Source organism: Oncorhynchus masou, unplaced genomic scaffold, assembly GCF_036934945.1.
Source record: "Oncorhynchus masou masou isolate Uvic2021 unplaced genomic scaffold, UVic_Omas_1.1 unplaced_scaffold_181, whole genome shotgun sequence".
In the NCBI taxonomy this organism is placed as follows: domain Eukaryota; kingdom Metazoa; phylum Chordata; class Actinopteri; order Salmoniformes; family Salmonidae; genus Oncorhynchus; species Oncorhynchus masou.
In genome coordinates, this window is record NW_027016550.1 from 551,544 (window position 1) to 565,812 (window position 14,269).

Consider the following 14,269-nt stretch of genomic DNA (forward strand, 5'->3'; position numbering starts at 1 on the left):
TAGACCAGTCCTCTCCCAGTGTGTTTCTATGTGACTGGGTTGATACAGACCAGTCCTCTCCCAGTGTGATTCTATATGACTGGGTTGATATAGACCAGTCCTCTCCCAGTGTGATTCTATATGACTGGGTTGATACAGACCAGTCCTCTCCCAGTGTGATTCTATATGACTGGGTTGATATAGACCAGTCCTCTCCCAGTGTGATTCTATATGACTGGGTTGATACAGACCAGTCCTCTCCCAGTGTGATTCTATATGACTGGGTTGATATAGACCAGTCCTCTCCCAGTGTGATTCTATATGATACAGACCAGTCCTCTCCCAGTGTGATTCTAGATGACTGGGTTGATACAGACCAGTCCTCTCCCAGTGTGTTTCTATATGATACAGACCAGTCCTCTCCCAGTGTGATTCTATATGACTGGGTTGATACAGACCAGTCCTCTCCCAGTGTGATTCTATATGACTGGGTTGATACAGACCAGTCCTCTCCCAGTGTGATTCTATATGACTGGGTTGATACAGACCAGTCCTCTCCCAGTGTGATTCTATATGACTGGGTTGATACAGACCAGTCCTCTCCCAGTGTGAGTCTATATGACTGGGTTGATACAGACCAGTCCTCTCCCAGTGTGATTCTATATGACTGGGTTGATACAGACCAGTCCTCTCCCAGTGTGATTCTATATGACTGGGTTGATACAGACCAGTCCTCTCCCAGTGTGATTCTATATGACTGGGTTGATACAGACCAGTCCTCTCCCAGTGTGTTTCTATATGACTGGGTTGATACAGACCAGTCCTCTCCCAGTGTGATTCTATATGACTGGGTTGATACAGACCAGTCCTCTCCCAGTGTGATTCTATATGATACAGACCAGTCCTCTCCCAGTGTGATTCTATATGATATAGACCAGTCCTCTCCCAGTGTGATTCTATATGATATAGACCAGTCCTCTCCCAGTGTGTTTCTATATGACTGGGTTGATACAGACCAGTCCTCTCCCAGTGTGATTCTATATGACTGGGTTGATATAGACCAGTCCTCTCCCAGTGTGATTCTATATGACTGGGTTGATATAGACCGGTCCTCTCCCAGTGTGTTTCTATATGACTGGGTTGATACAGACCAGTCCTCTCCCAGTGTGATTCTATATGACTGGGTTGATATAGACCAGTCCTCTCCCAGTGTGTTTCTATATGACTGGGTTGATACAGACCAGTCCTCTCCCAGTGTGATTCTATATGACTGGGTTGATATAGACCAGTCCTCTCCCAGTGTGATTCTATATGATACAGACCAGTCCTCTCCCAGTGTGATTCTATATGACTGGGTTGATACAGACCAGTCCTCTCCCAGTGTGATTCTATATGACTGGGTTGATACAGACCAGTCCTCTCCCAGTGTGATTCTATATGACTGGGTTGATATAGACCAGTCCTCTCCCAGTGTGATTCTATATGACTGGGTTGATACAGACCAGTCCTCTCCCAGTGTGATTCTATATGACTGGGTTGATACAGACCAGTCCTCTCCCAGTGTGATTCTATATGACTGGGTTGATATAGACCAGTCCTCTCCCAGTGTGATTCTATATGACTGGGTTGATATAGACCAGTCCTCTCCCAGTGTGATTCTATATGACTGGGTTGATATAGACCAGTCCTCTCCCAGTGTGATTCTATATGATACAGACCAGTCCTCTCCCAGTGTGATTCTATATGACTGGGTTGATACAGACCAGTCCTCTCCCAGTGTGATTCTATATGACTGGGTTGATACAGACCAGTCCTCTCCCAGTGTGAGTCTATATGATATAGACCAGTCCTCTCCCAGTGTGATTCTATATGATACAGACCAGTCCTCTCCCAGTGTGATTCTATATGATATAGACCAGTCCTCTCCCAGTGTGATTCTATATGACTGGGTTGATATAGACCAGTCCTCTCCCAGTGTGTTTCTATATGACTGGGTTGATATAGACCAGTCCTCTCCCAGTGTGATTCTATATGACTGGGTTGATACAGACCAGTCCTCTCCCAGTGTGATTCTATATGACTGGGTTGATATAGACCAGTCCTCTCCCAGTGTGATTCTATATGACTGGGTTGATATAGACCAGTCCTCTCCCAGTGTGATTCTATATGACTGGGTTGATATAGACCAGTCCTCTCCCAGTGTGATTCTATATGACTGGGTTGATACAGACCAGTCCTCTCCCAGTGTGATTCTATATGACTGGGTTGATATAGACCAGTCCTCTCCCAGTGTGATTCTATATGACTGGGTTGATATAGACCAGTCCTCTCCCAGTGTGATTCTATATGACTGGGTTGATATAGACCAGTCCTCTCCCAGTGTGATTCTATATGACTGGGTTGATATAGACCAGTCCTCTCCCAGTGTGATTCTATATGACTGGGTTGATATAGACCAGTCCTCTCCCAGTGTGTTTCTATATGATACAGACCAGTCCTCTCCCAGTGTGATTCTATATGACTGGGTTGATATAGACCAGTCCTCTCCCAGTGTGATTCTATATGACTGGGTTGATACAGACAAGTCCTCTCCCAGTGTGATTCTATATGACTGGGTTGATATAGACCAGTCCTCTCCCAGTGTGATTCTATTTGACTGGGTTGATACAGACCAGTCCTCTCCCAGTGTGATTCTATATGATACAGACCAGTACTCTCCCAGTGTGATTCTATATGACTGGGTTGATACAGACCAGTCCTCTCCCAGTGTGATTCTATATGACTGGGTTGATATAGACCAGTCCTCTCCCAGTGTGTTTCTATATGACTGGGTTGATACAGACCAGTCCTCTCCCAGTGTGATTCTATATGACTGGGTTGATACAGACCAGTCCTCTCCCAGTGTGATTCTATATGACTGGGTTGATACAGACCAGTCCTCTCCCAGTGTGATTCTATATGACTGGGTTGATACAGACCAGTCCTCTCCCAGTGTGATTCTATATGACTGGGTTGATACAGACCAGTCCTCTCCCAGTGTGATTCTATATGATACAGACCAGTCCTCTCCCAGTGTGATTCTATATGACTGGGTTGATACAGACCAGTCCTCTCCCAGTGTGATTCTATATGACTGGGTTGATATAGACCAGTCCTCTCCCAGTGTGATTCTATATGACTGGGTTGATATAGACCAGTCCTCTCCCAGTGTGATTCTATATGACTGGGTTGATATAGACCAGTCCTCTCCCAGTGTGATTCTATATGATACAGACCAGTCCTCTCCCAGTGTGATTCTATATGACTGGGTTGATACAGACCAGTCCTCTCCCAGTGTGATTCTATATGACTGGGTTGATACAGACCAGTCCTCTCCCAGTGTGAGTCTATATGATATAGACCAGTCCTCTCCCAGTGTGATTCTATATGATACAGACCAGTCCTCTCCCAGTGTGATTCTATATGATATAGACCAGTCCTCTCCCAGTGTGATTCTATATGACTGGGTTGATATAGACCAGTCCTCTCCCAGTGTGTTTCTATATGACTGGGTTGATATAGACCAGTCCTCTCCCAGTGTGATTCTATATGACTGGGTTGATACAGACCAGTCCTCTCCCAGTGTGATTCTATATGACTGGGTTGATATAGACCAGTCCTCTCCCAGTGTGATTCTATATGACTGGGTTGATATAGACCAGTCCTCTCCCAGTGTGATTCTATATGACTGGGTTGATATAGACCAGTCCTCTCCCAGTGTGATTCTATATGACTGGGTTGATATAGACCAGTCCTCTCCCAGTGTGAGTCTATATGACTGGGTTGATATAGACCAGTCCTCTCCCAGTGTGATTCTATATGACTGGGTTGATATAGACCAGTCCTCTCCCAGTGTGTTTCTATATGATACAGACCAGTCCTCTCCCAGTGTGATTCTATATGATACAGACCAGTCCTCTCCCAGTGTGATTCTATATGACTGGGTTGATATAGACCAGTCCTCTCCCAGTGTGATTCTATATGATATAGACCAGTCCTCTCCCAGTGTGATTCTATATGACTGGGTTGATATAGACCAGTCCTCTCCCAGTGTGTTTCTATATGACTGGGTTGATGCAGACCAGTCCTCTCCCAGTGTGATTCTATATGATACAGACCAGTCCTCTCCCAGTGTGATTCTATATGACTGGGTTGATATAGACCAGTCCTCTCCCAGTGTGATTCTATATGACTGGGTTGATATAGACCAGTCCTCTCCCAGTGTGATTCTATATGACTGGGTTGATACAGACCAGTCCTCTCCCAGTGTGATTCTATATGATATAGACCAGTCCTCTCCCAGTGTGATTCTATATGATATAGACCAGTCCTCTCCCAGTGTGATTCTATATGACTGGGTTGATGCAGACCAGTCCTCTCCCAGTGTGATTCTATATGACTGGGTTGATACAGACCAGTCCTCTCCCAGTGTGATTCTATATGACTGGGTTGATATAGACCAGTCCTCTCCCAGTGTGATTCTATATGACTGGGTTGATATAGACCAGTCCTCTCCCAGTGTGATTCTATATGACTGGGTTGATATAGACCAGTCCTCTCCCAGTGTGATTCTATATGACTGGGTTGATATAGACCAGTCCTCTCCCAGTGTGATTCTATATGACTGGGTTGATACAGACCAGTCCTCTCCCAGTGTGATTCTATATGACTGGGTTGATACAGACCAGTCCTCTCCCAGTGTGATTCTATATGACTGGGTTGATACAGACCAGTCCTCTCCCAGTGTGATTCTATATGATACAGACCAGTCCTCTCCCAGTGTGATTCTATATGACTGGGTTGATATAGACCAGTCCTCTCCCAGTGTGATTCTATATGACTGGGTTGATACAGACCAGTCCTCTCCCAGTGTGATTCTATATGACTGGGTTGATACAGACCAGTCCTCTCCCAGTGTGATTCTATATGACTGGGTTGATATAGACCAGTCCTCTCCCAGTGTGATTCTATATGACTGGGTTGATATAGACCAGTCCTCTCCCAGTGTGATTCTATATAACTGGGTTGATACAGACCAGTCCTCTCCCAGTGTGATTCTATATGACTGGGTTGATATAGACCAGTCCTCTCCCAGTGTGATTCTATATGACTGGGTTGATACAGACTAGTCCTCTCCCAGTGTGAGTCTATATGATACAGACCAGTCCTCTCCCAGTGTGATTCTATATGACTGGGTTGATATAGACCAGTCCTCTCCCAGTGTGATTCTATATGACTGGGTTGATACAGACCAGTCCTCTCCCAGTGTGATTCTATATGACTGGGTTGATATAGACCAGTCCTCTCCCAGTGTGATTCTATATGACTGGGTTGATACAGACCAGTGCTGAGGAGGATGCTGCTGCTATAGAGGATGCAGAAGGAGTGTTACATCATCCACTCTCGGTAGTAGCACACACATTGGGTTTTCTGATGTGTGGGTGGGACTGTGTGGGCCCCTGGACTCACACACTGTATATATATATGTGTGTGTGTGTGTGTGTGTGTGTGTGTGTGTGTGTGTGTGTGTGTGTGTGTGTGTGTGTGTGTGTGTGTGTGTGTGTGTACTATATATGATAGGAAGAACTGCAGGATGCTTGTTGCTTAGCAACCCCCTCTCTGCGGCCTTGCTCTCCTGAATGTTGAGATAGAATTATGTTTGGCTGAAAAGCCTCCCTGACGACCTGATTGGTCCACAGCTGTCCCAGAGGACCTGATTAGTACACCAGTGTTCCTGACGACCTGATTGGTTCACAGCTGTCCGTGACAACCTGATTGGTTCACAGCGGTCCCCGACGACCTGATTGGACCACAGCTGTCCCTGATGGCCTGATTGGACCACAGCTGTCCCTGACGACCTGATTGGACCACAGCTGTCCCTGACGACCTGATTGGACCACAGCTGTCCCTGACGACCTGATTGGACCACAGCTGTCCCTGACGACCTGATTGCAACACAGCTGTCCCTGACGACCTGATTGGACCACAGCTGTCCCTGACGACCTGATTGGACCACAGCTGTCCCTGACGACCTGATTGGACCACAGCGGTCCCCGACGACCTGATTGGACCACAGCTGTCCCCGGTAACCTGATTGCTCCACAGTAGCCTGATCACTGAGGATGTTACATAGTCAGGACTACGTGTTGACAGGTTGCATTTTGGGTCATAGAGTGTGAATGTCTTCTACCTGGTCAGAAATCCCTTCACAGGAGGTTCTGACTTGGAAGAAGGAAGCTGATGACGATCAAACAGCCAGCAACACATCGCCCCTTACACACACACTTTCTCTGCCTCTCTTTCTCTCTGTCTCTCTTTCTCACGTTCTCTCTGCCTCTCTCTCTTTCTTTCTCTCTCTCTTTCTCTCATTTCAATTCAATTCAATGGGCTTTATTGGCATGGGAAACATCTCTCTCTCTCTCTCTCTCCCTGCCCCTCTCTCTCTGTCTCCCTGCCTCTCTCTCTCCCTGCCCCTCTCTCTCTGTCTCTCTGCCTCTCTCTCTCCCTGCCCCTCTCTCTCTGTCTCTCTGCCTCTCTCTCTCCCTGCCCCTCTCTCTCTCTCTCTCTGCCTCTCTCTCTCCCTGCCCCTCTCTCTCTCTCTCCCTGCCCCTCTCTCTCTGTCTCCCTGCCTCTCTCTCTCCCTGCCCCTCTCTCTCTCTCTGTCTCTCTGTCTCTCTCTCTGTGTGATGTTGGCAGCCCTCCCACTCCCTCTCAGCAACTCTGTCCTTTCATGATGACAGTGGGAAAGGCTTGGTCTTTTTATGATGACAACAAATGAATACACACACACACACACACACACACACACACACACGTGCGCGCAAACACGCACACACACATACACACAAACACACACGCGCAAACACACACGCACACACGTATACACGCAAACACACAAACACACACACACGCGCTCAAACACACACACACGCAAACACACACACACACACACACACGCAAACACACACACGCAAGCACTCTCACACAAACACGCACACACACACACGCAAACACACACACACGCAAACACACACACACGCAAACACACACACACGCAAACACACACACACACGCAGGCAAATACACAAAGAATTGGCCTCAAGCGTGCCATTAGTCTAGGAAATAAGAGAAGAGACCCTAGAGAGAGAGAGGCAGCTAAATATATATATATATATATGAATGAGAGAGAGAGAGACAAAGAATTAGAAAACAAATCCAATTTTGATAAACTCCCATATCTAATGGGTGAAATTCCACAGTGTTCCATCGCAGCAGCAAGATTTGTGACCTGTTGCCACGAGAAAAGGGCAACCAGTGAAGAACACACACCATTGTAAATACAACCTGTTTATGTTGATTTTGTCTCTATTTTAATCATCCAACACTGTATTACAACACTGTATTAAAGCAGGAAGTACCAGTGACTCGGTCTATAAAGAAATGGTCAGATGAAGCAGATGATGCTAAGCTACAGGACTGTATTGCTCAGACTGGAATATGATCTATGATTCAGTCCTGTAGCTTTGCTTCATCTGACCAGTATTGCTCAGACTCAAATGATGCTAAGTATTAGCAGATGCTAAGCTACAGGTCTGTATTGCTCAGACTGGAATATGATTTGTGATTCATCCGATGGCATTGAGGAATACACCACTTTATCAATAAGTGCATTGAGGACGTGATCCCCATAGTGACCGTACGTACATACCCCAACCAGAAGCCATGGATTACAGGCAACATCCGCACTGAGCTAATGGCTAGAGCTGCCACTTTCAAAGAGCGGGACTCTAACCTGGACCGCTATGCCCTCTGATGAACCATCAAACAGGCAAAGCGTCAATATAGGACAAAGATCGACTCGTACTACACCGGCTCTGTCGCTCGTCGGATGTTGCAGGGCAAACCATTACAGACTACAAAGGGAAGCACAGCCAAGAGCTGGGGAGGCAGGGTAGCCGAGTGGTTAGAGCGTTGGACTAGTAACCGGAAGGTTGCAAGTTCAAAAACCCCGAGCTGACAAGGTACAAATCTGTCGTTCTGCCCCTGAACAGGCAGTTAACCCACTGTTCCTAGGCCGTCATTGAAAATAAGAATTTGTTCTTAACTGACTTGCCTAGTAAATAAAATAACAGCCTCCACTCTTGTGGGAAGGCATTAATATGGAGTTGGTCCACCCTTTGCTACTATAATAGCCACCACTCTTCAGGGAAGGCTTTAATATGGATTTGGTCACCCACTTTGCTGCTATAACAGCCTCCACTCTTCTGGGAAGGCTTTAATATGGAGTTGGTCCCCTCCTTTGCTGTTATAACAGCATCTACTCTTCTGGGAAGACTTTAATATGGAGTTGGTCCCCCCTTTGCTGCTATAACAGCCTCCACTCTTCTGGGAAGGCTTTCCACTAGTTGTTGGAACATTGCTGCTATAACAGCCTCCACTCTTCTGGGAAGGCTTTCCACTAGATGTAGGAACATTGCTGCTATAACAGCCTCCACTCTTCTGGGAAGGCTTTCCACTAGATGTTGGAACATTGCTGCCATAACAGCCTCCACTCTTCTGGGAAGGCTTTCCACTAGTTGTTGGAACATTGCTGCTATAACAGCCTCCACTCTTCTGGGAAGGCTTTCCACTAGATGTTGGAACATTGCTGCTATAACAACCTCCACTCTTCTGGGAAGGCTTTCCACTAGATGTTGGAACATTGCTGCTATAACAGCCTCCACTCTTCTGGGAAGGCTTTCCACTAGATGTAGGAACATTGCTGCTATAACAGCCTCCACTCTTCTGGGAAGGCTTTCCACTAGATGTTGGAACATTGCTGCTATAACAGCCTCCACTCTTCTGGGAAGGCTTTCCACTAGTTGTTGGAACATTGCTGCTATAACAGCCTCCACTCTTCTGGGAAGGCTTTCCACTAGATGTAGGAACATTGCTGCTATAACAGCCTCCACTCTTCTGGGAAGGCTTTCCACTAGATGTTGGAACATTGCTGCTATAACAGCCTCCACTCTTCTGGGAAGGCTTTCCACTAGTTGTTGGAACATTGCTGCTATAACAGCCTCCACTCTTCTGGGAAGGCTTTCCACTAGATGTTGGAACATTGCTTCTATAACAGCCTCCACTCTTCTGGGAAGGCTTTCCACTAGTTGTTGGAACATTGCTGCTATAACAGCCTCCACTCCTCTGGGAAGGCTTTCCACTAGATGTTGGAACATTGTTGAGGGGACTTGTTTCCATTCAGACACAAGAGCATTATCTCTGGAGTGACCTGAAAATAGCTGTGCAGCGACGCTCCCCATCCAACCTGACAGAGGATCTGCAGAGAAGAATGGGAGAAACTCCCCAAATACAGGTGTGCCAAGCTTGTAGCGTCATACCCAAGAAGACTCAAGGCTGTAATCGCTGCCAAAGGTGCTTCAACAAAGTACAGAGTAAAGGGTCTGAATACTTATGTCAATGTGATATTTCAGTTTTTATATTACAATAAATTAGAAAAAATGTCTCAATACCTGTTTTTGCTTTGTCATTATGGGGTATTGGGATGTCATTATGGGTTATTGGGATGTCATTATGGGGTGTTGGGATGTCATTATGGGGTATCGGGATGTCATTATGGGTTATTGGGATGTCATTATGGGGTATTGTGATGTCATTATGGGGTATTGGGATGCCATTATGGGGTATTGTGATGTCATTATGAGGTATTGTGATGTCATTATGGGGTATTTTAGTTTAAGGCTGTAATGTAACAAATTGTGGGGGAAAAAATCAAGGGGTCTGAATAGTTTCCGTGTCTACAGATATCTAGTGAGACGTGTAGACTGCTGGGAGTCAACACACACGTGAATGAACAATGTTCATGTCGTTTCGTGGCCTTGTCACTGAACATTATTTTGTCATTTTAGTAGACAGGAAGTTGTGTGGTCTGAATGTGTTAGCTGTTGATAGACAGATGGCAATGACTGGCAAACTCTGTTCAACAGGCTCTCTCTGTCTGTCTGTCTGTCTGTCTGTCTGTCTGTCTGTCTGTCTGTCTGTCTGTCTGTCTGTCTGTCTCTTTGTCCTGTCTGTCTGTCTGTCTGTCTGTCTGTCTGTCTGTCTGTCTGTCTGTCTGTCCTGTCTGTCCTGTCTGTCCTGTCTGTCTGTCTGTCTCTCTGTCCTGTCTGTCTGTCTGTCTCTCTGTCCTGTCTGTCTGTCTGTCTGTCTGTCTGTCTCTCTGTCCTGTCTGTCTGTCTGTCTGTCTGTCTGTCTGTCTGTCTGTGTGTGTGTGTGTGTGTGTGTGTGTGTGTGTGTGTCTGTGTGTGTGTGTGTGTGTCTGTGTGTGTGTGTGTAGCCAGCCTCTCTGTTCTACTGTTTTTTCCTATACGTGGTTCCACTCTTCTGTCCAGCCGCTAGCCTCGTGGTAAACCAGGCTTCCTTCCGCTAGCCTCGTGGTGAACCAGGCTTTCTTCCGCTAGCCTCGTGGTAAACCAGGCTTTCTTCCGCTAGCCTCGTGGTAAACCAGGCTTCCTTCCGCTAGCCTCGCGGTGAACCAGGCTTCCTTCTGCTAGCCTCGTGGTAAACCAGGCTTCCTTCTGCTAGCCTCGTGGTGAACCAGGCTTCCTTCCGCTAGCCTCGTGGTGAAACAGGCTTCCTTCTGCTAGCCTCGTGGTAAACCAGGCTTCCTTCCGCTAGCCTCGAGGTGAAACAGGCTTCCTTCCGTTAGCCCAGACGCTACCTTAGCTGTGTTAGCCCAGACGCCAGCTTAGCTGCGTTAGCCCAGACGCTAGCTTAGCTGTGTTAGCCCAGACGCTAGCTTAGCTGCGTTAGCCCAGACGCTTGCTTTACTGCGTTAGCCCAGACGCTTGCTTAGCTGTGTTAGCCCAGACACTAGCTTAGCTGTGTTAGCCCAGACGCTAGCTTAGCTGTGTTAGCCCAGACGCTAGCTTAGCCGCGTTAGCCCAGACGCTAGTTTAGCCGCGTTAGCCCAGGCACTAGTTTACCCAGGGTCAGTGATACCTGGAGCCACCGCGTACTGCCGATCTATGGGAACAACTGCAAACATTTTTTCTAGCAACATTGCTAGCAATTATTAATAAAATAAAATAAAAGTATCCTCATAAACTGTTACCTGTAATGTTCATCTCCTTATTGTCATACTGTACCTACATTACAAGTGTTGTATTTGCACTAAAATGATACGTGAAGACACGTACATAATCTGGTATCATCCTGGTATTATAATCTGGTATTATAATCTGGTATTATAATCTGGTATCATCCCAGACAGACCAGTCGTGTGAGAAACTCGTCATTATAATCTGGTATCTTCCCAGACAGGCCAGTCGTGTGAGAAACTCGTCATTATAATCTGGTATCATCCCAGACAGGCCAGTCGTGTGAGAAACTCGTCATTATAATCTGGTATCTTCCCAGACAGGCCAGTCGTGTGAGAAACTCGTCATTATAATCTGGTATCTTCCCAGACAGGCCAGTCGTGTGAGAAACTCGTCATTATAATCTGGTATCTTCCCAGACAGGCCAGTCGTGTGAGAAACTCGTCATTATAATCTGGTATCATCCCAGACAGGCCAGTCGTGTGAGAAACTCGTCATTATAATCTGGTATCTTCCCAGACAGGCCAGTCGTGTGAGAAACTCGTCATTATAATCTGGTATCTTCCCAGACAGGCCAGTCGTGTGAGAAACTCGTCATTATAATCTGGTATCTTCCCAGACAGACCAGTCGTGTGAGAAACTCGTCATTATAATCTGGTATCTTCCCAGACAGGCCAGTCGTGTGAGAAACTCGGCATTATAATCATTCTCATTCTCGTTCTGATTGGCTGGCCTTGGCTCCCAAATGGGCGTGTGTTTCACAGCCTTTTACGTGGCGTGAGGGGGCGGGGTTTTGAAATGGAACACACACCCACCGTCTCCTCTGAGGCAGGATGCAGGACAGTCTCTCTGCTGTCTGGAAGACAGATCACTTCCTCACTGACTATTTCAGTCACCTACTGTCTCTCTCTGTGTGTGTGTGTGTGTGTGTGTGTGTGTGTGTGTGTGTGTGTGTGTGTGTGTGTGTGTGTGTGTGTGTGTGTGTGTGTGTGTGTGTGTGTGTGTGTGTGTGTGTGTGTGTGTCTCTGTGTGTGTGTCTCTGTGTGTGTGTCTCTGTGTGTCTCTGTGTGTGTGTGTGTGTGAGAGAGACAAGGCAGTTCATCACCTGGTAGTTATGTAAATTCCCCGACGGAACTGTCCCGGGTTGTTTCCTAGGTAACCACCGGCTGTATTCGTCCAATGTCCTACTTCTCTACGTTACAACCCACCTGCTGGCTCTGAGCTGCTGTTCAAATACAACCACACTTTATTTCATAATTAACAAGCCTTTATAATACATAATAGGAAGGAAGTAGAAGATGTTTAAAGTAACTAAAGCAACTACAGTAACTAAAGTAACTAAAGTAACTACAGTAACTACAGTAACTAAAGCAACTACAGCAACTACAGCAACTACAGCAACTACAGTAACTACAGTAACTACAGTAACTACAGTAACTACAGTAACTGAAGTAACTACAGTAACTACAGTAACTGAAGTAACTACAGTAACTACAGTAACTGAAGTAACTACAGTAACTACAGTAACTACAGTAACTACAGTAACTACAGTAACTAAAGTAACTAAAGTAACTAAAGTAACTACAGTAACTACAGTAACTACAGTAACTACAGTAACTGAAGTAACTACAGTAACTACAGTAACTGAAGTAACTACAGTAACTACAGTAACTTCAGTAACTTCAGTAACTACAGTAACTGAAGTAACTACAGTAACTACAGTAACTGAAGTAACTACAGTAACTACAGTAACTGAAGTAACTAAAGTAACTAAAGTAACTGAAGTAACTGAAGTAACTACAGTAACTACAGTAACTGAAGTAACTGAAGTAACTACAGTAACTACAGTAACTACAGTAACATCTGAGATGAACGATTTTTAAAGTAACTAAAGTAACTAACGTCTGTCGTTCTGTCTGTTTCAGAGCTCCTTGGTTCTGCTAAGAGGGTCAACGTCAACTTCCAGGATACAGACGGGTGAGTGGACAGAGACACACTCACCGAGGCACAGACACACAAATGCACGCACACACACACACAGAGACGCACGCACACAGACACACACAAAGACACACAAGATGATGCAGTTTTGCTGTGTGTGTGTTAATTGTTATAGAACACTGGTCTCTATGATTCCATCTACGTTTTTGTGTCCCTTGAGAGAGCGATCCTATTGGGAGAGGGAGAGGGAGGGAGAGAGGGAGAGAGAGAGAGAGAGAGAGGGAGAGGGAGAGGGAGAGGGAGAGAGACAGAGAGACAGAGAGACAGAGAGACAGAGAGACAGAGAGACAGAGAGACAGAGAGAGAGAAGAACACACACCATTGTAAATACAACCCATATCTATGCTTATTTATTTTATCTTGTGTCCTTTACCATTTGTACATTGTTAAAACACTGTATATATATAATATGACATTTGTAATGTCTTTATTCTTTTGGAACTTCTGTTTTTGTCATGTTTACTGTTCATTTTTATTGTCTATTTCAATTTGTATATTATCTACCTTACTTGCTTTGGCAATGTTAACACATGTTTCCCATGCCAATAAAGCCCTAGAATTGAATTGAATTGAGAGAGAGAGAGACCTGGCTCTCAAGAGAAGACAGACTATGTGCTCACTGCCGACAAAATGAGGTGGAAACTGAGCTGCACTTCCTAACCTCCTGCCCAATGTATGACCATATTAGAGAGACATATTTCCCTCAGATTACACAGATCCACAAAGAATTAGAAAACAAATCCATTTTTGATAAACTCCCATATCTACTGGGTGAAATTCCACAGTGTGACATCACAGCAGCAAGATTTGTGACCAGTTGTCACGAGAAAAGGGCAACCAGTGAGGAACAAGCACCATTGTAAATACAACCCATATCTATGCTTATTTATTTTATCTTGTGTACCCTAACTATTTGTACATCGTTAAAACACTGTATATATATAATATGACATTTGTAATGTCTGTATTCTTTTGGAACTTCTGTGAGTGTAATGTTTACTGTAAATTTGTATTGTTTATTTCACTTTATATATTCACTTCATATATTATCTGTTCATTATTATTGTTTATTTAACGTTTGTTAAATCTCCTGTGGATATTCAAGGCACTTCACCCTGATCGTTTCTGAAAGTGGTTCTGGATGTTTCTGCTGA

At 45.4% G+C, this 14,269-nt stretch overlaps 1 protein-coding gene across 1 annotated transcript in view; it reads left to right on the forward strand.

Annotated features, from left to right (window-relative positions):
• Positions 1 to 14,269, forward strand: part of caskin1 (CASK interacting protein 1) — a 169,428-nt gene that overhangs the window by 41,005 nt on the left and 114,154 nt on the right. Inside the window, exon 2 of the mRNA XM_064964693.1 lies at positions 13,040 to 13,091. Coding sequence (XP_064820765.1) covers positions 13,040 to 13,091 — 52 coding nt within the window. The remainder of the gene's footprint in view (positions 1 to 13,039; positions 13,092 to 14,269) is intronic.